Source organism: Mytilus californianus, unplaced genomic scaffold, assembly GCF_021869535.1.
Source record: "Mytilus californianus isolate M0D057914Y unplaced genomic scaffold, xbMytCali1.0.p SCAF_12, whole genome shotgun sequence".
In the NCBI taxonomy this organism is placed as follows: Eukaryota; Metazoa; Mollusca; class Bivalvia; order Mytilida; family Mytilidae; genus Mytilus; species Mytilus californianus.
The window spans coordinates 48,862,468-48,884,104 of record NW_026262604.1 but is presented as its reverse complement, the minus strand read 5'-3'; the positions used below and the strand labels follow the sequence as shown (position 1 = coordinate 48,884,104).

At 32.8% G+C, this 21,637-nt stretch overlaps 1 protein-coding gene across 1 annotated transcript in view; it reads left to right on the top strand.

Moving 5' to 3' along the window:
• The window catches only part of LOC127721944 (protogenin-like), a 106,346-nt gene that overhangs the window by 20,288 nt on the left and 64,421 nt on the right, over positions 1-21,637 (top strand). The window contains exons 2-3 of the mRNA XM_052228791.1: positions 8,714-9,040; positions 16,757-16,901. Of these exons, the coding sequence (XP_052084751.1) occupies positions 8,714-9,040; positions 16,757-16,901 (472 nt within the window). The remainder of the gene's footprint in view (positions 1-8,713; positions 9,041-16,756; positions 16,902-21,637) is intronic.

Here is a 21,637-nt window from a genome sequence, read left to right as displayed (position 1 = left end):
CAAGGCCAAAAAAAAACACATTTTTGAAAGATTTTACTATCAGAGACAGATTTATTTTTTTTAAATCTGCTTGAAATCTGATCTGATGAAAAAAAAAGAAACAAAGTATCCAAAATTAAAGATAATCATGATAACAGGTCTAGTTTTTTTTTCTTTGGGAAATTTTCAGTTACCTCCCTTGCAAGTGCGGTTTAGATAAACAATTTAGAAAAACACTTCATAGTTCCTACAGGATCAGATGAATATTTATTTTTTATTATTAAAAGTCCAATAGATATTTAGTGATAATGACAATTTTAGTGACAATTATGGCTTCAAATTTATTTTAAGATAATATTTATATTGTTTATCGTAAAAAAAATGATTGCATACCTAATGCTACTGTAAGTGGTTTTTTATACCACCGGAAAAAATTTTTATGGTCGTATATAATGGTATCACATCATCGTCAGCCTCGTCCGAAGACATTTGGTTTCCAGACAATAACTTTAGTTTAAGTGTATGGATCTCTATGAAATTTAATCAAAAGGTTCAATATACCACAAAAGGAAGGTTGGGATTGTTTTTAAGGGTGATGGTCCCAACCGTTTAGGAACAAGGGGCCAAAACAAGTAATTTTCTAATTTCAGGACAATAACTTGTGTATTAAGTATTTCGATTTGCTCTGAAATTGTACCACAAGGCTCAATACCACAAGTAGAAGATTGGGACTCATTTTGGGGGTAATTGCCCAAAACGTTCAGGAATTAGGGGTCAAAAAGGGTCTAAAACAAGCATTTTTCTAGTTTTCAAACAATAACTTGTGTTTAACTGTATGGATGTCTCTTAATTTGTACCACATTTTACAAAAAGAAAAAAAAAAAAAATTTCGAGGGGGTGGGGGGTCAATTTTTTTTCCCTCAAGATTTAAGAAATTGTCAATTTTCCTAAGATAAAAATTGGTTTTGCTAATTCTTTGTATATATAGTCTGAAAACAGATTTACTATGTATTGCGCAACAGCACAGTGTATTGCACAACAGCAAGAAGTCTGCAATTGAATATAAATTCAAATCAAACAACCAATTTCAAGTTCATTGACTACATTTATTCTGTGTCAGAAACCTATAATGTGTCAAATATTTAATTACAATCCAAATTCAGATCTGTATCAAGCTTGAATATTGTGTCCATTTTTGCCCCAACTATTCAGGGTTGGACCTCTGCGGTCGTATCCAGCTGTGCTCAGCGAAGCAGTTTATTTTAACCTACATTTTTCTCAAATAAACTGTGTTTCAAATGACATTTTTTTCTGAGATTCTGTACTTGTTGAATGGTGCCTCTGACATTGAAGCACAATGCTAATATCTTTCATACATAAATATTCTGTTGGTTCATACAGACTTGCTATTTTAGCCTTGATCAGTCTATTTGACAATCCTATATGATGTCAGATCTTCCATGTTTTTCCCATGACTTTATCTTCAAATATGACAAAATTAGAAAGAAATGATGATCAATTTGTCATTTTTTTGGTGTTAAATATGAAAAACCATTCATTGATTTCCTTTGTTAGAGCAAAGATAGACATTATATTGAAAACAGGACTCTCTACATATATGTATATAACATTGAATAAAAGTATCTGTGAATTAAGGTTTGTCTTAGTGTACATTAAACAATTTAATCTTGATATTGGACAAGTTATGATATTTGACAGACCTGCAATCAATTTCACCAAAAAATTCTTACAAGAAAAACTAATCTTATATCGTGAACATTTCAGTATAGATTTTTTGTCCTAAATAGAGTATTTATGAAAAGAGCTCCTGACCAAGCAACTAGCTGTATAGTAAAGAACTGTCCAATAAAAAGGTCCTTCCTTAGTTATCCTATCTATGCATTATTTGATATAACATATTCATTTAAAGAAAAATATAGAATGAAAAAAAAGATTTTTATTTGAATAGAAAACTATTGTCAAACTTGTTTTTAAGGCCAATTAAAATTAATTTGTAGATTTTCATCCCCACCCACCCCTTGGAAATCTTCCCGCCTTATTCAAAAAAATTTACGATTTCCAGATTTTGTTCATTTCTGTTACCAGTAACCATGCTGATAATTTTGTTTCTTACACAACTTCCCGTTGCAAAAGTAGTTTTTCGTATTTGCAAAATTCGGTTCTTGTTTATATCTTCGAGTAATTTAAACAAATAATAGTCTATATATGCTACTGCTGTATGATAACTACATTGTCTTCCGAGAAGAGAGATTGATTAAATGAAGGTCTAAAATATTCGGGTTACGTCATAAGTGGTGTCAAAGAACGCAAATCGCAGTATGTCACAAATTTCAGTATTTAAGAAAACCGTTTATTTTTTTATTTATACAATGACTTTGTGTCAGGAAATTTGGACTGTGAATGATATCCAAAGCGCAAGAATTGTGGCACACATTAGTATAAAAAAACAAAGGGAATGAAGAAATTGACCAAAGCACAAACTTTTGTGATTTAATTTACACTGTTTAGGACCGTATATTTAGTACAAAAAGTCGGCCAACGTATAGGAAGATTTACCCAATAACTGTCCTTTTTTGTTGACAAACATGAAACACCTGCTGCCCCAAGCCACTCAATAGAGTATTTAACCTACTTCTTTTGATTAAGTTCATATTTTACATTGTATGTTTATAACTAGTCAATAAAATTATATTTGCACCTTGCATAAGAATCTTGAAAGCATCAACCCTAGTATTTTCAACACAGTTTGGGTTTTTATTTTTACTCTGTACTCATAATACTTGTATTTCATACCAATGAATATGCTTCATTTTATAAGCACTACCAACCATAGCTTAGAAAGCAGACGAAATTATATGTCGGTATTCTAAAAGAGAGCATTTCTCCACATTTTTTGCTATTTACTGAAAATAGTTTTCTAAAGCAATATTAAAGCAGTGCATGCAGATCAGAAATATCTATTTTAAAATTTGAAAAAGTATGCAGAATTCTTTATACATTATATAAGCTTATTACTGTCCTTGCATATGAAGCCCACAATCAGAAAAGGTTTCAGTGGAAATGAAAATTAAAAAATAAAATCCTCCCACCTGCTGCGTTTTTTTCAACAAGCTTGATGAAAATCTACTAATTAATTTTAGTTGGCCTAATCAGAAAATGATATTTACACTGAAAAATGGACAGCCACAACAGATTTCATGGATTTATAGCCAATTACTAGCCATCAAAGCAACTAGCCTGAAAGCTATTCTGTAACATTATTCAAATATTAATCGATGCAAAGGACTCAAATCACAGCTGAAACTAGAAGCCCAATCATAATATTGCTCTGATGGCTTTATATTTTAGACTTTATTGAAAATTAAAATCATCTACATAAAAGCCGGTGTACTGTTCTTTAAAATCAACTGAGAACAGATACACTGAATTTGAAGAAATAAAATGTTGTCATAAGATATATGTCATGTATGCTCAAAAGCCATTTAATCTCCCCTATAACATACATGAAAATAGTTTTTTGAATTGTTAAATTGGCATTTAATTGTTTATTGCTTGAATATTCGATCATAAAGATATGATTGATTATACTGTCAAAGGTATAAATGTGCATGTTTGAGATTGAAGTTTTTTTTAATTTTTTTGTTAAAGCTTTAATTTAAATCTTTAATTGGATGGTTGTCATGAATGAGGGACATACAGAATTTGGAAATGAATGAGATGTGTACATTTTGTAAATATTTATAAATAATGACAATAATCATAGAAAGACCTGCACTTGGAGACTTTAAAAGAGGGTCTTGGTGGGGAATGAAGTGTATTTTTGGAAATTTTTGTAACATTCATGAACAGCAATAAAAGTGCCTGTTGTGTGTTTTGTGCTGTGCATGATCTGATTTTTTTGTCATGGATACATACCCCATATCCTTTGTTTATATTTGAATATGAAACTTTATGAAATTTTGGTGAAGGCCATTTTGGAGCCCTCTAATAGAGGGTCTAGATTGGGTTTACGGAATAGAGAATAAGGACAAAACATGCAGAATAAAGGGCCCAAAAAAATAAATAAATAGAAGATATGTCATATATATATACATATTCATGACAACCATGCAATTAAAGATTTAAATTAATTAAAGCTTTAACGAAAAAAAACACTTGAAACTCAAACATGTACCTTAATACCTTGACAGTATAATCAATCATATCTTTATGATCCAATATTTGCATGAGCATTAAACAATTAAATGTTAGAAGAAAAAAATTGGACCAATACAGAATAATGAGGTGCTAAAATATAGAGAATAGACAATAATGGACTAAAGGTTGAAACCCGCTGCATTTTTATGCACACCTGTCCTAAGGAGCCTGTTGTTCAGTGGTTGTAGTTTGTTGGTATGGTTCATAAGTGTTTCTCGTATCTGTTTTTTGTCGAGCCTGCGACTTTTGTCGCAGAAAGCTCGACATAGGGATAGCGATCCGGCGGCGGCGGCGGCGGCGGCGTTAGCTAACTTCTTAAAAGCTTTATATTTTAGAAGATGGAAGACCTGGATGCTTCATACTTTGTATATAGATGCCTCATGTTACGAAGTTTCCGTCAGTCACATGTCAAATGTCCTTGACCTCATTTTCATGGTTCAGTGACTACTTGAAAAAAAAGTTCAGATTTTTTGTAATGTTAAATTCTCTCTTATTATAAGTAATAGGATAATTATATTTGGTATGTGCGTACCTTGCAAGGTCCTCATGCCCGTCAGACAGTTTTCACTTGACCTCGACCTCATTTCATGGATCAGTGAACAAGGTTAAGTTTTCGTGGTCAAGTCCATATCTCAGATACTATAAGCAATAGGTCTAGTATATCCGGTGTATGGAAGGACTGTAAGGTGTACATGTCCAACTGGCAGGTGTCATCTGACCTTGACCTCATTTTCATGGTTCAGTGGTTATAGTTAAGTTTTTGTGTTTTGGTCTGTTTTTCTTATACTGTATGCAATAGGTCTACTATATTTGGTGTATGGAATGATTGTAAGGTGTACATGTCTAGCTGGCAGGTGTCATCTGACCTTGACCTCATTTTCATGGTTCAGTGGTCAAAGTTAAGTTTTTGAGTTTTAGTCTTTCTTTCTAATACTGCATGCAATAGGTCAGCTATATTTGGTGTATGGAATGATTGTAAGGTGTACATGTCTAGCTGGCAGGTGTCATCTCACCTTGACCTCATTTTCATGGTTCAGTGGTCAAAGTTAAGTTTTTGAGTTTTGGTCTTTTTTTCTAATACTATATGCAATAGTTCAACTATATTTGGTGTATGGAAATATTTTATGATCTATATGTCAGTTACGCAGGTTTTATTTGACCTTGACCTCATTTTCAAGGTTCATTGCTCAGTGTTAAGTTTTTGTGTTTTCATCTGTTTTTCTTAAACTATAAGCAATAGGTCAACTATATTTGTTGTATGGAAGAATTGTTAGCTGTACATGCCTGCCTAGCATGGTTCATCTGACCTTGACCTCATTTTCATGGTTCATTGGTCAATGTTTAGTTTACTTGGTTAATGTTGAGTTTATGTGACAGTTGTAATAAAGCTTTATATTTAGGACTATCAACATAATATCAATGATTAGTAAAGAAGGCGAGACATTTCAGCGTGTGCACTCTTGTTATAAAGATTAGACCGTTAGTGTTCATGTTTGAATTGTTTTACACTAGTCTTTTTGGGTCCCTTTATAGCTTGCTGTTCGGTGGTGTGAGCCAAGCTCTGTGTTGAAGGCTGTACTTTGACCTATAATTGTTTTCTTTTTACACATTGTGACTTTGATGGATAGTTGTCTCATTGGCACTCATACCACATCTTCTTATTTATAAAAATATAAAGATTAGAGAAAAAACAGGGTAAAAAATTATGTTTAACATGAATTTAAAACTTATTAATCTAGTAATTTTTTATGCCCCCGCCATATATAGGCAACAGGGGTATTAAGTGTTACCCTTGACCATCCATCTTTCCGTCCATCCTTCCGTCCATCCCATTTTCGTTTCCACACTCTTAAGTTTGCCTCATGCAAATTTTATGAAACTCTTACACAATGCTAAGAACTAAAACAGACAGAGTTTGAACTTTGCAGTGAGTCAGTTACCATTCTAGATTTATGCCTCTTGATAACTTGGAAAATTGCAATTTGTTTTTTTTCACACTCTTTCTAAAGTTTGTCTCATCCACATTTTATGAAACTCATACAAAATACAAAGAACCACAACACACAGACAGAGTTGGAATTTGGGCAGTGAGTCATTTACCTTTCTAGAGTTATACCTCTTTTTAACTTGGAAAATTGCAAAGCTTGAGCGGGGGCGTTCGTGTCCTCAGACACATTCTTCTTTTATTTTCCTACATTTTTAACATGTGATCACTCCTTCAGACCCCCTAAAAATACATTGATTAAGTGCAGTTACTATTGTTGTAGATTTAAGAGGCCATGCAGTTTTATCTAGATCTCGATCGAGTACATTGGGTATTTCCTGGACCATGTGTTGTTTGTTGTTGATTGTCTTTGATTGTACATTAGGCCTGACCCTTAAGAATTCTTTGTCTGATGTTGCCTACCCATGCCTTGTAGAGTTGGGTAGGTAGGTAGGGATTTTTTTTTTGGCCAACATGGCCAACAACATAAGTTATATGTTTTAGACAGGAAAACGAATTTTGAGCAGGAATAAATCTTTTAAAAAAGTTTTGAACCAATTTTTGTCATAAAATTTTCGGGTAGGCTGCTTTTTAGGTGGATAGGTAGGCAACATCAACAATCTAAATTTTGTTTTTAGCCTTATAGATCTGTTTCGGAGGAGTTGGGTGTTGGTGGATTCGTGTGGTCTATCATACATGTATTGTCAAATATAAGGTTTATATTCCAGTTATTATCTTTTTATGCATTATTCAAAATAACATATTCATTTAGAAAAATATTGATAATAAAGAAAATACTTATATTTGATTAGCAAGTATCATTTTCTGATTAAAACAAGTTAAACAATACAATAATATACACTAAAAAATGGAATGCAATCTCACAATAGATTCATGGATTTATAGCACAATTAGCTATAAAGCAAATTGCCTGAAAGCCATTCCATAATATAATTTAAATATTAATCAATACCAAGGACTCAAATCACAACGTAAGCATACAACAAAAAAAACACAAGCAAAGTCAACCTAATCTATAATGTAGGATCGTCCAAAAAGGGTAGAAATAAGATGTTCTGTCCAACTTGCCAAGGGGTTAAAAGCTCTGCATTTTTTGGAAATTAATTTTTCTAACGAAACCTTGCTAGAATTAAAAGAGAACTTAGGTAAGGGAGCTACCATTTGATTTTTAGGGGGGGGGGATGAAATTTGAATTACAGGCAGGAGAGGAGTTTTGAGTTAAAAAAAAGGCAGGATATGAGCAACTTGGCAAAAAAAAAAAGGCAGAATGTAGATTTATGTAAAAAAAAGTCAGGATAAACTAAATAAAAAAAAGGCAGAACTGAATAGAGTGAAAAATAAAAAGACAGGACAGAGATTACAACTAGAAAAAAAATGCAGGAAAATATTTTTCATCCTAGCCCCCCCATAAAAATCAAAAGGTAGCTCCATCAAGTTTGTCCTTTGTAAAGTCTGCTTGCTGCTAGACAGTGTTAGACCTCTAATTTCTTAGTAACCCTAGTCTTTAAGCCATCAGAAGCAGTATGGTTCAGATACTTAAAGTAGTGTTGTTCTTGGTCAAGTGGTCTAAGTAGTTCATTTACAGTAATCACTAGCCTGTTAACACTGAGGTTGTGAGTTCCAACCCCGCACTCTATGGTTCAGATACTAAAAGGGGTGTTGTTGGTCAAGTGGTCTAAGGAGTTTGTTTACAGTAATCACTAGCCTGTTAACACTCAGGTTGTGAGTTCCAACCCCGCAGTCTCTATGGTTCAGATACTAAAAGGGGTGTTGTTGGTCAAGTGGTCTAAGTACAAAAATGTAGTTTGTTTACAGTGATCACTAGCCAGTAAACACTGAGGTTGTGAATTCCAACCCTGCACTCTGCCAGGTGCGTTAGACTGCGATCTTAATGGACTAGGATTGCCAGCTCAGTCCTGCTAAGGGTAGGTGGTTCTCTCAGGGAACCCAGGCTACTTCCACCTATAAAAACGGTCCAGTATCATAAAGCCAAGAGTACTAAAACTGGCATTAAACGCCAACAACCAATTAGATTCCACAAAAGAATTTAATACTGTGGATTCATTGTTATTCGTGTGATACTCCTTTTTATGGATTTTGTTGGTACAGGTGAACCACAAATTTGAATGTTTAAGGAATTACAAATTAGCTTTTTGGGTTGTATGCAGAATTTGATAAGACCACGAAATTAAATATTCATGAAAATGCAAGATTTCTTCAGTCCACGTAAAATTGGTACCCAATGAATCCACAGTTTTGAATGTTGTTCTATCTCTACAGGAGGGTCTGGATTGGGGACCTTCATTTCTGTATTCTTTAATTTTTAGGCCATTTTTGCCCATTATTCTCTATTCTTTATATATTAGCACCTCAATTATCTATTCTTTATTTTTTTGGGGCCATTTTTCTCTATTCTTTATATTTTTTGCCCATTATTCTCTATTCTGTAAACCCCCATCCACACCCTTCTATAGTACATAAGAACTTTATATGTTGTTCTGTCTTTTGCAGGAAATGTAGAGCTTGATCCTGGCATCTACATACATTCAGCACCATCAGTTGTTATTGCTCAAAAGAATAGTCCACTACTGCTGAACTGTTCTGCCTCATCTTCACCAGACTCAGGTCCGGTCACCATCACATGGTATAAGGATGGCCAGCCTGTCGTCATTGACAGGCGGGTACAGGTCAGAGACAATGGCTCGTTATATTTCACACAAGTGAAGAAAAATCGTAATTCTAAGAACAAAAACAGAAACCATAATGGATTCTACGAGTGTTTTATGAAAAACAAGTATGGTACTGTTATTGCAAGACAGGTCCATCTTCAAGTTGCAAGTAAGTGTAAATTTTTCTCATACTGTTGGTTCATTTATTTACGTTGGTACCAATTTTCTGTGGATTGAGGGAGATTTTTATTTTCCTGGATATTTGATTTCATGGTTTGCCAATATCAGCATACAAGTCTAAAAATATTTATACTTCATTGAACATTCAAATTCATGGTTCATGTCTTTACCCCGGAAATCCACAAAAATTGGTATCACACGAAAAATAATGAATCCATGGTATACAGAACTTTTATGTAGTAATACTGAAATCTTAAGCACAATATGATAAATTGTTGATTAGAGGTGGAAACTGCATATTAATAGCCAAGCTTGCCTTTTTATATGGCCGTTTACGGGGTATTATGGTATACTTCTGTCTGTCCGTCCATCTGTCTGTCCATCTGTCTGTCCGTCCGTCATCCACATGTCGTACAATAACTCAAAAACGCTTTAACCAATTTGCATGAAACTTTGGTGAATTGTTTATATCTATTGACGTGCGCTCCCTTTCGTTTTTTATAAATTTTAGATTTTATGTTTCCGAGTTGTGGGTTTTAATTCATTAAAAAAGGGGGGATTTTCTAGTTTTCAGACAATAACTCAAAAATGCTTTAAGCGGTTTTCATGAAACTTTGGTGAATTGTTTACATCTGTTGACATGAGCTGCCTTTCGATTTGTATAATTTTCAGAATTTAAGAAAGTTGTAGTGCAGTGAGGGTTTTAAAGTTTCACATTAACAATAATTTCAATCCACTATAAAAAATTTTATGCACCCGCCATGGCAGAGGGGGCATTAAGTGTTACCCTTGTCCGTCTGTACATCCTAAAATTAGTTTCCGTTCCCTTACTTTAGTTTGCCTCAATCAAATGTTATGAAACTTATACACAATACTAATTACCTGAAAAAACAGATCAATTTCGAATTTGGGTTGCGTCACTTTTACCGTTCTTGAGTTATGCCCCTTTAAAATGTTATATGTAGTCAAGGGCATCATCTGTGTCCAATGGACACATTCTCCATTTATTTGGTATATAATGGGACATAACGGTTACATGTACATTTGTAATAGATTTTAATACTTGTTATGTTTAAAGGACAAAAGGCCTTGAGGAAATTTTCTAATGGATGTTGTGACATTACTTTATGAAAGTGTTTTTTCAAAACATATAAATGTACCTAATAAAAGTACAGCATTATGTAACTCTGTGTAACTTTCTTATGATCTGATTATGTTCAATTTGCTATATATAGAAATCAAATATTAATTATGTCAACAGTAAATCAGTCACAGAATTTAAATGTTGGAATTAAATTAATGCTTTAATTTGTTTAGAAATTCTATGGGTTTGCACAAGTTCACTTCAAATGTAGGATACATTTTAAAGGAAAGTTGCTACAGATTGTAATTGTGAGCTTTATCTTGATTGAGTATCGTTTGAATTCGTCAGTGAAGATTTCAGATTGTTGAAGCGTGTGAGAAAGTTGCACAATCATATTTATTTTAAAGTGTTGCATAAAATTTATGAAACACCCTTCTCTTTGATGTTATACTTGAACATAAAACTTGCTTAAATAATATTAAATTTTATTGTGTTGATTTATGAAGAAAGTTCCCCATATTATTCCAGTGTCAACTTTAAGTGGTCTTGTTCAGTTACAAGATTTGATATGAATAATTTTGACAATTGTTTATTTCATTTTTGGTAGGTGTTTGTGCACGTCGGCCATCATTTTGAAATTTTTGAAAGATAAATTTTTAAAAGACAGAGCCTTCTATCATTGCCATCCCCTGACGACATTTTGAGCACATTTGGAGTAGCTAGGATTCCTGGTCAGTCTTCAATGCTTTGCACATGATTTGTAAGCTAGGTTACCAGTTTAATTCTTGCTGACCAATTGATTACCTTGATTTAGGTCCTTGTTTAAAAGAAAATCCAAAAGAACAAGTTTGTTTTATCATTGCTATTTCATTCTTATTTCAAGATAAAGTCTAAAGTATGAATTTTGGGGGCTTTTATTCAAAATTGATATTTTAATTAGTTAATTTGATTGAACAATCCTTAATTTGAAATATTTAAATGATTGAATTATAAAAGCAGTGGTCAGCCAACTGACCTACTAGCATTTAATTATGTTTTATAGAAATCTAATGGTTAACTATTAATTAAATGAAAAATAACTGGTAAAGGAGTAAGTCCGGTAAGGGCTAGTTTTGGCCTAATATTCGAAGAACATCTGATGAAAGATTTTAGATTTTTTTTAACACTTAAGAGTCTTCTTCAGTTGATTCAATTCGTTTTTGTAAAATATTTGAACTGATTTGGTCATCAGAGACGCTCAAATTCTAGCTTAAAATGAAAAAATCTATCAAATATGCCATAAAACATCACTTTTCAGATGGTTTTTGTCAAAATTGGAATTGGCCGCATTCGTGTTCAGTCTCAACCTTTATATATATGTAATTTATTATCCTAAAATACAACATATATTTAAATATTAAGTATGAACACAAATGCGGCCACTTGCATTTAAGACAAAAACCGTCTTAAAATTAACACAAACGCTACAGTTGTGAAGATGTTAGTAATTTTGCATAAATTTATGATGCCATTACCTGATGCATGTGCATTGTATTGTCAAAAACAGCCCATATTTATGGAACACAAGTATCATACTTTCCAATGAAGAGCTAAAAGTTTACATTTCAACAAATTTGTAAAAATGCTATATTTTGGGGCCAAAAAGGGGTCTTACCTGGCCTACTCCTTTATCCATCTTTGACTAGGAAAAACAGTGCTGGAAAAGGAAGGCAAAACATTAATTTAGTAAAGTGTTTGTTCCTTTTGGTTCTGGGTGCATGATGCAGTACTACGCTTTTTCTATGGTAAGATGTATTTTATCATGTGAAAATGTTAATCATATGATAATTTTGGGGCAATTTAAAAAATAAAATGGTAATTTATTTGAAGTTGGGACAGATGGTTAGTGATGGCAGGCGTGTCCTAAATATAAATAGATAAACTAAAAAGCAACATAGATTACTGTTGATTCATTATTATTCTTGGGGAACCAAGAGGTATGATCGATAAGGCCCCAAAATTGCCCCTATTTCTAGCTTAATTTTCATATTAGGATTTAACGGACATAATATCACAATGTTTGATAGCTTTAACAATAACTAGATAGAAAATAGGTGGTATTTTTTTAAACTTATGTATCAACGTTCTTTTTATGACATCATAATTAGCATCTACGTATATTTTCCATCAAATTCAATGAAAAACATGCAAATTTCAATAAGTTTTTGGATCTAGCAAAATGAGTTCTTGTGTCAACAGAAAAAAAAAATTTTCACATCATATTGTTATTAAAAATTTAATGCTTAATTTTTTTATAATTTTATCAGGGTGTAAAAGCGTTGACTGAAGCACATTTTAAAAATATGCACACGAACAATGCTTTTACACCCCAATAACATTATAAAAAGAAGCATTCAATTCTTATAATTACATTTTTATGATGCTACAACCATGAAATTAAGAGTTCTGTCTATCTTTTTAACATTTTTATTTTAACATTGTCATGTGCAGTCATAGGTGTTGTATTTTATATGGAAATAAAATATAACATTGGAGTGCCTCACAATTATTGTCTGCAAATCAAAATTACAGATTCTAATAAAGCATACATGTAATGTAATTATTAACAAATGAAATATCTCAGACTTAATTATTTAGTTTGTCGAAGCCTGGGCTCTAACATGTTTCCTAGACCTAATCGTGGTTCAAATCAAGATCTTTCACAAAAGTCTCTACTTTTGATCTAATTGGATGTAACTTTCAAATGTTTGTAAGAAAACATTACAAAAGTCACTTAATATGCATCAGTTTGAAAGACGTTTTATCTTGAAATAATAGACTTAATATTTGAGCCCTAAAAAAGAGCACTTACCAAACCTACTCCTGACATGGATTTCGTGGCTATAGATTAGCCACACGTTTATCTGTTCAGCAAGTGCACATTTTCTATTGGCTTGTTCCCTTATAGACATATCATTAAGATATAATTTGAAATTGAATGTTCCTTATGAAGGTAGATCCAGAAAAACGATTATAATGCATAAAATTTATAACGTTTTGTTTTCATTTTATATAACAAAAAACGACCACTGACAAGGTTCTTGTCTGAGTGGAACAAGCATATGAACATGTTGAAGGGTTAAATGTAAAAAAAATTCATCAGTTATCTCCCATTTGAACAATATTCCCTTAATGAAAAGACCATTATAATACTATAGAAGACAACTACTGATGAGGTTCCTGACTTGGGACAAGCATGTGAGTATGTGGCATGGTTAACTTAAGCCATTTTCATGTAAACAAATTTGAAGAGTAATCCCCCATTTGACCAGGTTTACATCTTTTTTTCTTTAAAAAAAAAACCAACTTAATTTAATCTCTAAACATTTAGCTTAGGGTACAATGTGTTGATGCCAAAGATCGATCTGCAGATTTCTGATAGTCTCTGTGAGATTTATTTAACAACTATTCCAATACTTAACTTTGGGTTATTTAGAGCAAAACATATTGTATAGATACGTTCCCATATGTTGACCTCAAGATATCAATTTCATTGTGTCATTGGGTTGCTGTTTCATTTTGTCATTGGGTTGCTGTTTCATTGTGTCGTTGGATTACTGTTTCATTGTGTCGTTGGGTTGCTGTTTCATTGTGTCATTGGGTTGCTGTTTCATTGTGTCATTGTGTTGTTGGGGTGATGTTTCATTGTGTCATTGGGTTGCTGTTTCATTGTGTTGTTGGGTTGCTGTTTCACTGTGTCGTTGGGTTGCTGTTTCATTGTGTCATTGGGTTGCTGTTTCATTGTGTCATTGGGTTGCTGTCATTGTGTCATTGGGTTGCTGTTTCATTGTGTCATTGGGTTGCTGTTTCATTGTGTCATTGGGTTGCTGTTTCATTGTGTCATTGGGTTGCTGTTTCATTGTGTCATTGGGTTGCTGTTTCATAGTATCATTGGGTTGCTGTTTCATTGACCAGATCTATGATACACATTTGGAGCTTGAATAGATCTGTGGAAAATATAAACGATCTGGAACTATTTATATGAAGATCTGAGATTTCTCTGACATCTGATAGCCTCTTTTGGGGACTGGTTGGTGTCTTGGAACAGCCCTAACTAAGTCCCCAAAACAGGCTGTGAAGTATGTGAAATCTGGGACTGATAAGATGGAACACGACTTATGCAAGCATTTTAACATTGGAAGACACAAAATTCCAGCTTTAATTTTGTTTTATAGAAATTTATCATAAACCACTTCAGAAAACATTGATCTATTGACTAAAACCTACTCAAGCAAAAATTTTTTTTCAATCTAATTATGCCTTCACACCAATGGTTACGTTTCAGACTTGAGATCAATGTCTAAAGTGGTGTTGCCAAAGATCATGATTAATTCACCACTTTACAATAGAAAGTACTATGGGTAATTTCATTGCTTGTACACAAAAATGAATTTGATTCTGAAAAAAATAAGTTTGTTGTTAATAATCATCTTTATTGTTGATTCTTATTGGTATATTGTAAAAGATGTTGATTAATTCAACACTTTACAATAGAAAATACTATGGGTAATTTCATTGCTTGTACACAAAAATGAATTTGATTCTGAAAAAATTAATAAGTTTGTTGTTAATGATCATCTTTATTGTTAATTCTTATTGGTATATTGATCTGTTGCACAATGGAATGATTATTCAATGCCGCAAAATGTTTATGAATAAAAGGAAGATGTGGGTAATATGTACTTGAGATTATTAAGCTAATAAAACAAAAAAATCTAAATCCCTCTTAAAAATATTTATCTTCACCCTAAACTTTGATATATGTGTATAATTGTTATTGATTTGGGGATGTACGGCAGGCAGGCAGGCAGGAGGGTGGGCGGGCAGCTGCCAAACAGTGTCCGTTCAATTACATGAATACGCCATAAAGAAATTTTTCAAATTTAGTTATGTTGTTTCCTGTGACTAAATGAAGGTCAAGTTCAATTTTCATGATTTTAGCTTTTTACTTTTTTCAGTTATAGCCCTTTCCCAAGAATTCAATTTTTGATGAATCAATTCATTTCTGTACAAAGGGAAATAGCTCATTTTTTATTTAAAAGAGTTTTAAAAGACATTGTATTAATGATAAATGACATTTTGGATTTTTTTCTTTTCTTCAGTAAATTGTTTGAAGAATTTTGTGGTTAAGGTTTGTTTATTATTCTGTATAAACTAATTTTCTGAATGCTATATATATAATTTTTTTGTTTATGCAGTGAACTCCTTTAATTAGATAATAATCTATTTTTATTATAGGGTATATTTCATTACATTTAAAGTTGTTACACTGATAGATAAGTTGCAGATCTGTATTAGTTTGTTACAAATGAAAGACAAAATATTTGGAACTATTAATTATATTTGAATTTAATTTTAAAATAGATATACATTGTGTTACATCATATCTAATTTTAGAGAACTATTAATCATATGTAATGTTAGAGTACTATGTTAAACCATATTTCTGTTCAAAGGGAAATAACCCTTCAGATTTGCAAATATCATTTTCATTATTAATTAGATCTGGGAAATATCTTATCATATGATGATGACTGGAGTGACAGATTTATTTAAAAATTTTCTGTTTCCTGATAAGATCTGTAGGACTGTATAAATAAAGTTTGAAATTTACTGTTCATTATTAGACATTTTGAAGATAATTACAGATAAGTTTTATAGATTTTTAAAAGATATTGTATTAATGAATAACATTTAAGACTTTTTTTCTTCTTTTCTTTGGTATATTTATGCCAGCGCCGTAATAGGTAAATGTCCAATGTATAAATTTTTCAGTTATTTGACTACAGTCTTTTTGTGTCACAAACCTATGATGTGTCAAATATTCAATCACAATCCATATACAAGCTGTTTAAATTAAAAGTTGTGTCCATACTTGTTCAACAGTTCTGGGTTTGGCCTCTGCAGGAAAATCTGGTTTGCTGTCACTCGACAGCCTCTGTTAGATTTGAGGCAACAGATATTGAATTTTGCTGAATTTCACTAGACCCTATCTGAATTTCTCTTGGACTTATAGGAATTTATCTTGGCCCTATCTTAATTTCTCTAGACCCTTTCTGAATTTCTATTGGCCCTATCTGAATTTCTCTAGATCCTATCGGAATTTCTCTAGATCCTATCCGAATTTCTCTTGGCCCTATCTTAATTTCTCTTGGCCTATCGGAATTTCTTATGGCCTTGTTGGAATTTCTCTTGGCTCTATCTGAATTTGACAGAAATTTTGGCATCTTAACTATTTTCAGCCCATTTACACTATAGTACAGGTGGATTTTACATTGTCCACCTGTCCTTACTGTGGGCAGCCCACCCCATCATGTCCACCCAAATTTAACATAAGATTCAGTACAAATATTGAATACAATAGCTTGTCTTTTTTCAAAGGTAAAATATGAACAATTCTTATGATTATTAAAAAAGAAAAGAAATGGTATGTCCACTCTAAAGGGTGGACACAGGAGACATCTAAAAGTATATTGACCAATGCCACTATGGACAGGTTGAAATGGTAAAATCCTTGTGAGCTGTTATTAATAACTGAATGAAATAAAAATTGATTGTCAGTAATTATTTCTTTATTTTTAGGGATTTCAAAGTCCTTCAGTATAGAGCCAGCTGACCAGGAAGTAAAATTAGGGGGCGTGGCACGATTTAAATGTCAGATTGATGGAATACCTCCTCCACTTTATGTCTGGGAAAAAAACAGTTCACCTCTACCTCATAATAGCAGGTAAGAATTTCAGTTAATGTAAAGTAGTGCTATGATACTACTTCTATCTGAGTCTGTATCTATTTTTATCTCATATGATTGTCATAGTAGGCTGCTTTTATTGCTAAAAATCAGAATTAACTCAAAATAAGTTAACATATTATTTCTATCTGATGTTTTGACTAATCAGAAGTTCTAATCTTAAGGGCTCATGAAGGGTAACTGACTTTTTGAGAGTAACATTTACGATAATATTTTAATGTAGGTTTTTATCAAATTTTTTTTTTCTAGTCCTGTATTTTTAGCTCATTTGGCCCATTTTGCCAGTTTGAGGTTTTGGCAATAGAAACTGGGTACCAAAAAATTTTCAGCAAAACAAGATCAATTAAAAAGAAATTTTAGTCATGAATTATATTCTAATCTACAATGTTTGAAAGTGTCCATTATTGAAGATGCATATATACCATGTATACCTAGGTGAACATTACCATAAGCTCTTTAGAGCCTTTTGCATGTGTAGTTATTTAGTACTATAATATTGTACAATGTATTGTGAAAACGAATGTACCTAAATAATTTAGTAGTGGTGTAGTACTTTCAAACTATTGTACTATTTTTTACCAGATTTCTGAAGGAAAATATCTTTTATCAATTTGGTGATGTAAGGCAGGTGGCTGCCAAATAGTTTTCATGCAATAACTTGAAAACGCTTTGACAAAATCTTTTCAAATTTAGATATGTTGTTTCCTTTGACTAGATGAAGGTCAAGTTTGATTTTCATGATTTAGCTTTTATCATTGTTGAGTTGTAGACCTTTAAGTAGTAAGTGATACTTAAAGAGCATTATCCGTGCAATAACTTGAAAACGCTTTGACAAAGACTTTTCAAATTTAGATATGTTGTATCCTGTAACTAAGTTAAGGTCAAGTTCGACTTTCACGATTTTAGCTTTTATTGTTGTTGTTGAGTTGTAGACCTTAAGTAGCAAAAAGTGATACTTTGATTTATTTTGGCCTTTCCATCCCTGAACCCTACAAAAATTCATTTATTTTTTATGCCCCCGTTGTAGTGGAGGGGGCATTAAGTTTTACCCTTGTCCGTCTGTACATCCGTCCGTCCGTCTGTACATCCATCCGTACGTCCCAAAATTGGTTTCCGTTCTCTACCTTTAGTTTGCCTCAACCAAATGTTATGAAACTTATACACAATGCTTATTACCACAAACACAGATCAAGTTTGAATTTTGGTGGCATCACTTTTACCGTTTTAGAGTTATGCCACTTTACAAATGGAAAAATGGCTGAATTTTTCATTTCTGTTCTCTAACTTTAGTTTGCCTCAACCAAATGTTATGAAACTATTACCACAAAACACAGATCAAGTTTGAATTTTAGTGGCATCACTTTTACCGTTCCAGGGGTTCAAATTTACTTTAGGCAATGGAAGGTCAAGGACCTTTGATCAAACATTCTTAAAGGTCCTCCTTTATTAGCTCACCGGGGCCCGAAGGGCCCTATATGAGCTTATGCCATCACTTGGCGTCCGTCGTCGTCTGTCGTCGTCGTCGTCTGTCGTTGTAAACTATTTAAAAAATCTTCTCCTCTGAAACTACTGGGCCAAATACCTTCAAACTTTAACTAAATGTTCCTTAGGGTATCTAGTTTATAAATTGTATCCGAAGTTTTGATCCATCGACAAACATGTCCTCCATGGCTAAAAATAGAACAAAGGGGTCAAATGCAGTTTTTGGCTTATATCTCAAAAACTAAAGCTTTTAGAGCAAATCTGACATGGGGTAAATTTGTTCAATTGGTCAAGATCTATCAGCTCTGAAATTTTGCAGTTTTTATGCCCCCGCCGTAGCGGTGGGGGCATTAAGTTTTACCCTTGTCCGTCTGTACGTACGTCCCAAAATTGGTTTCCGTTCTCTAACTTGAGTTTGCCTCAACCAAATGTTATGAAACTTATACACAATGCTTATTACCATAAAACACAGATCAAGTTTGAATTTTGGTGGCGTCACTTGAACCATTCTAGAGTTATGCTCCTTTATAAATGGAAAAATTGCAAAATTTTTAGTTTCCGTTCTCTAACTTAAGTTTGCCTCAACCAAATGTTATGAAACTTATACACAAGGCTTATTACCACAAAACACAGATCAAGTTTGAATTTTGGTGGCGTCACTTTAACCGTTCTAGAGTTATGCCCCTTTATAAATGGAAAAATTGCAAAATTTTTAGTTTCTGTTCTAACTTAAGTTTGCCTCAACCAAATGTTATGAAACTTATACACAATGCTTATTACCACAAAACACAGATCAAGTTTGAATTTTGGTGGCGTCACTTTAACTGTTCTAGAGTTATGCCCCTTTATAAATGGAAAAAATTGCAAAATTTTTATTTTCTTCTAAATATCAAGTTATTTTTAAAATTGGAGTTATCTTCCTTTGTCCATGATTATAGTTGAATCAACTACAATCAATGCTTTATACAATGCAATGTTTAATTTTGACTTCCACTGATAAAACACAGATCAAGTTGAATTTGGGTAGTGTCACTTTAACCATTATTGAGTTATGCCCCTTTATAAATAGAAAAATTGCTGAATTTTTAGTTTCTGTTCTCTACTAAAGTTAGCCTCAACCAAATGTTATGAGACTTACAATCAAAACTCAGATCAAGTTCAAATTTGGGTAGCGTCACTTTTACTGTTCTTCAGTTATGTCCCTTTATAACTATATGATATGCAAGCGGGGGCATCATCTGTGTCCACATGTGGACACTATCCACATTTATTTGTTATTATTTTGAATATTATTATAGATATTTTTAAACTGTAAGCAGCAATAATGTTCAGCAAAGTAAGATCTACAAAAAAGTTAATATGACCATAATTGTCAATTGACCCCTTAAGGAGTTATTGCCCTTAAAAGACAATTTTACACAATTTGTTCATCATGTTTGCTAACATTTAAAAATCTTCTCCTCTGAAACTACTGGGCCAATTACCTTCAAACTTTAACCAAATGTTCCTTAGGGTATCTTGTTTATAAATTGTATCCGAAGTTTGTATCCATCGACAAACATGGCCGTAATGGCTAAAAATAGAACCTAAGGGTCAAATGCAGATTTTGGCTTATATCTCAAAAACTAAATCTTTTAGAGCAAATATGACATGGGATAAAATTGTTTAATTGGTCAAGATCTATCGGCCCTGAAATTTTCAGACGAATCAAACAACCCATTGTTGGGTTGCTACAACCGAATTGGTAGTTTTAACAAAATTTTGCAGTTTTTAGCTCATCTGGCCCGAAGGGCCAGGTGAGCTTTTCTCATCACTTGTCGTCCCTCGTCGTCGTCGTTAGCTTTTTACAAAAATCTTCTCCTCTGAAACAACTGGGCCAAATTTAACCAAACTTGGCCACAATCATCCTTAGGGTATCTAGTTTAAAAAATGTGTCTGATGACCTCGCCAACCAACCAAGATGGCCTCCATGGCTAAAAATAGAACATAGGGGTAAAATGTAGATTTTGGCTTATATCTCTGAAACCAAAGCATTTAGAGTAAATCAGACATGGATAAAACTGATTATCAGGTCAAGATCTATCTGCCCTGAAATTTTCAGACAAATCTGACAATCTGTTGTTGGGTTGCTGCCCCTGAATTGGTAATTTTAAGGAAATTTTGCAGTTTTTGGTTATTATCTTGAATATTATTATAGATAGAGATAAACTGTAAACAGCAATAATGTTCAGCAAAGTAAGATCTACAAATAAGTTGGCATGACCAAAATTGTCAGTCGACCCCTTTAGGAGTTATTGCCCTTAATAGTCAATTTTTAACAATTTTTCATAAATTTTTGTAATCTTTTACAAAAATCTTCTTCTCTGAAACTACTGAGACAAATTTAACCATACTTGGCCATAATCATTATTAGGGTATCTAGTTTAAAAAATTTGTCCGATGACCCCGCCTTCCAACCATCATGGCAACTTGGTTAAAAATAGAACATAGGGGTAAAAAGCATTTTTTGGTTTATATCTCTGAAACTAAAGCATTTAGAGCAAATCTGACAGGTGGCAAAAATGTTCATCAGATTTAGATTTATCTGCCCTGAAATTTTCAGACGAATCTGACAACCTGTTGTTGGGTTGCTGTCCCTGAGTTAGTAATTTTACAAAAATTTTGCAGTTTTTTGTTATTATCTTGGATATCATTATAATATCTAATATCTAATACTATAAATTATGATTTTAACCTTATTTATACATGATTTCCAAAGCATCAGTAAATACAGGTGAGCGACACAGGCTCTTGAGAGCCTCTAGGCTGTTATTATTTTGAATATAATTATAGATATATAAACTGTAAGCAGCAATAATGTTCAGCAAAGTAAGATCTACAAAAAAGTTAATATGACCATAATTGTCAATTGACCCCTTAAGGAGTTATTGCCCTTTATAGACAATTTTACACAATTTGTTCATCAAGTTTGCTAACATTTAAAAATCTTCTCCTATGAAACTACTGGGCCAATTACCTTCAAACTTTAACCAAATGTTCCTTAGGGTATCTTGTTTATAAATTGTATCCGAAGTTTGTATCCATCAACAAACATGGCCGCCATGGCTAAAAATAGAACCTAAGGGTCAAATGCAGATTTTGGCTTATATCTCAAAAACTAAATCTTTTAGAGCAAATGTGACATGGGGTAAAATTGTTAAGTTGGTCAAGATCTATCGGCCCTGAAATTATCA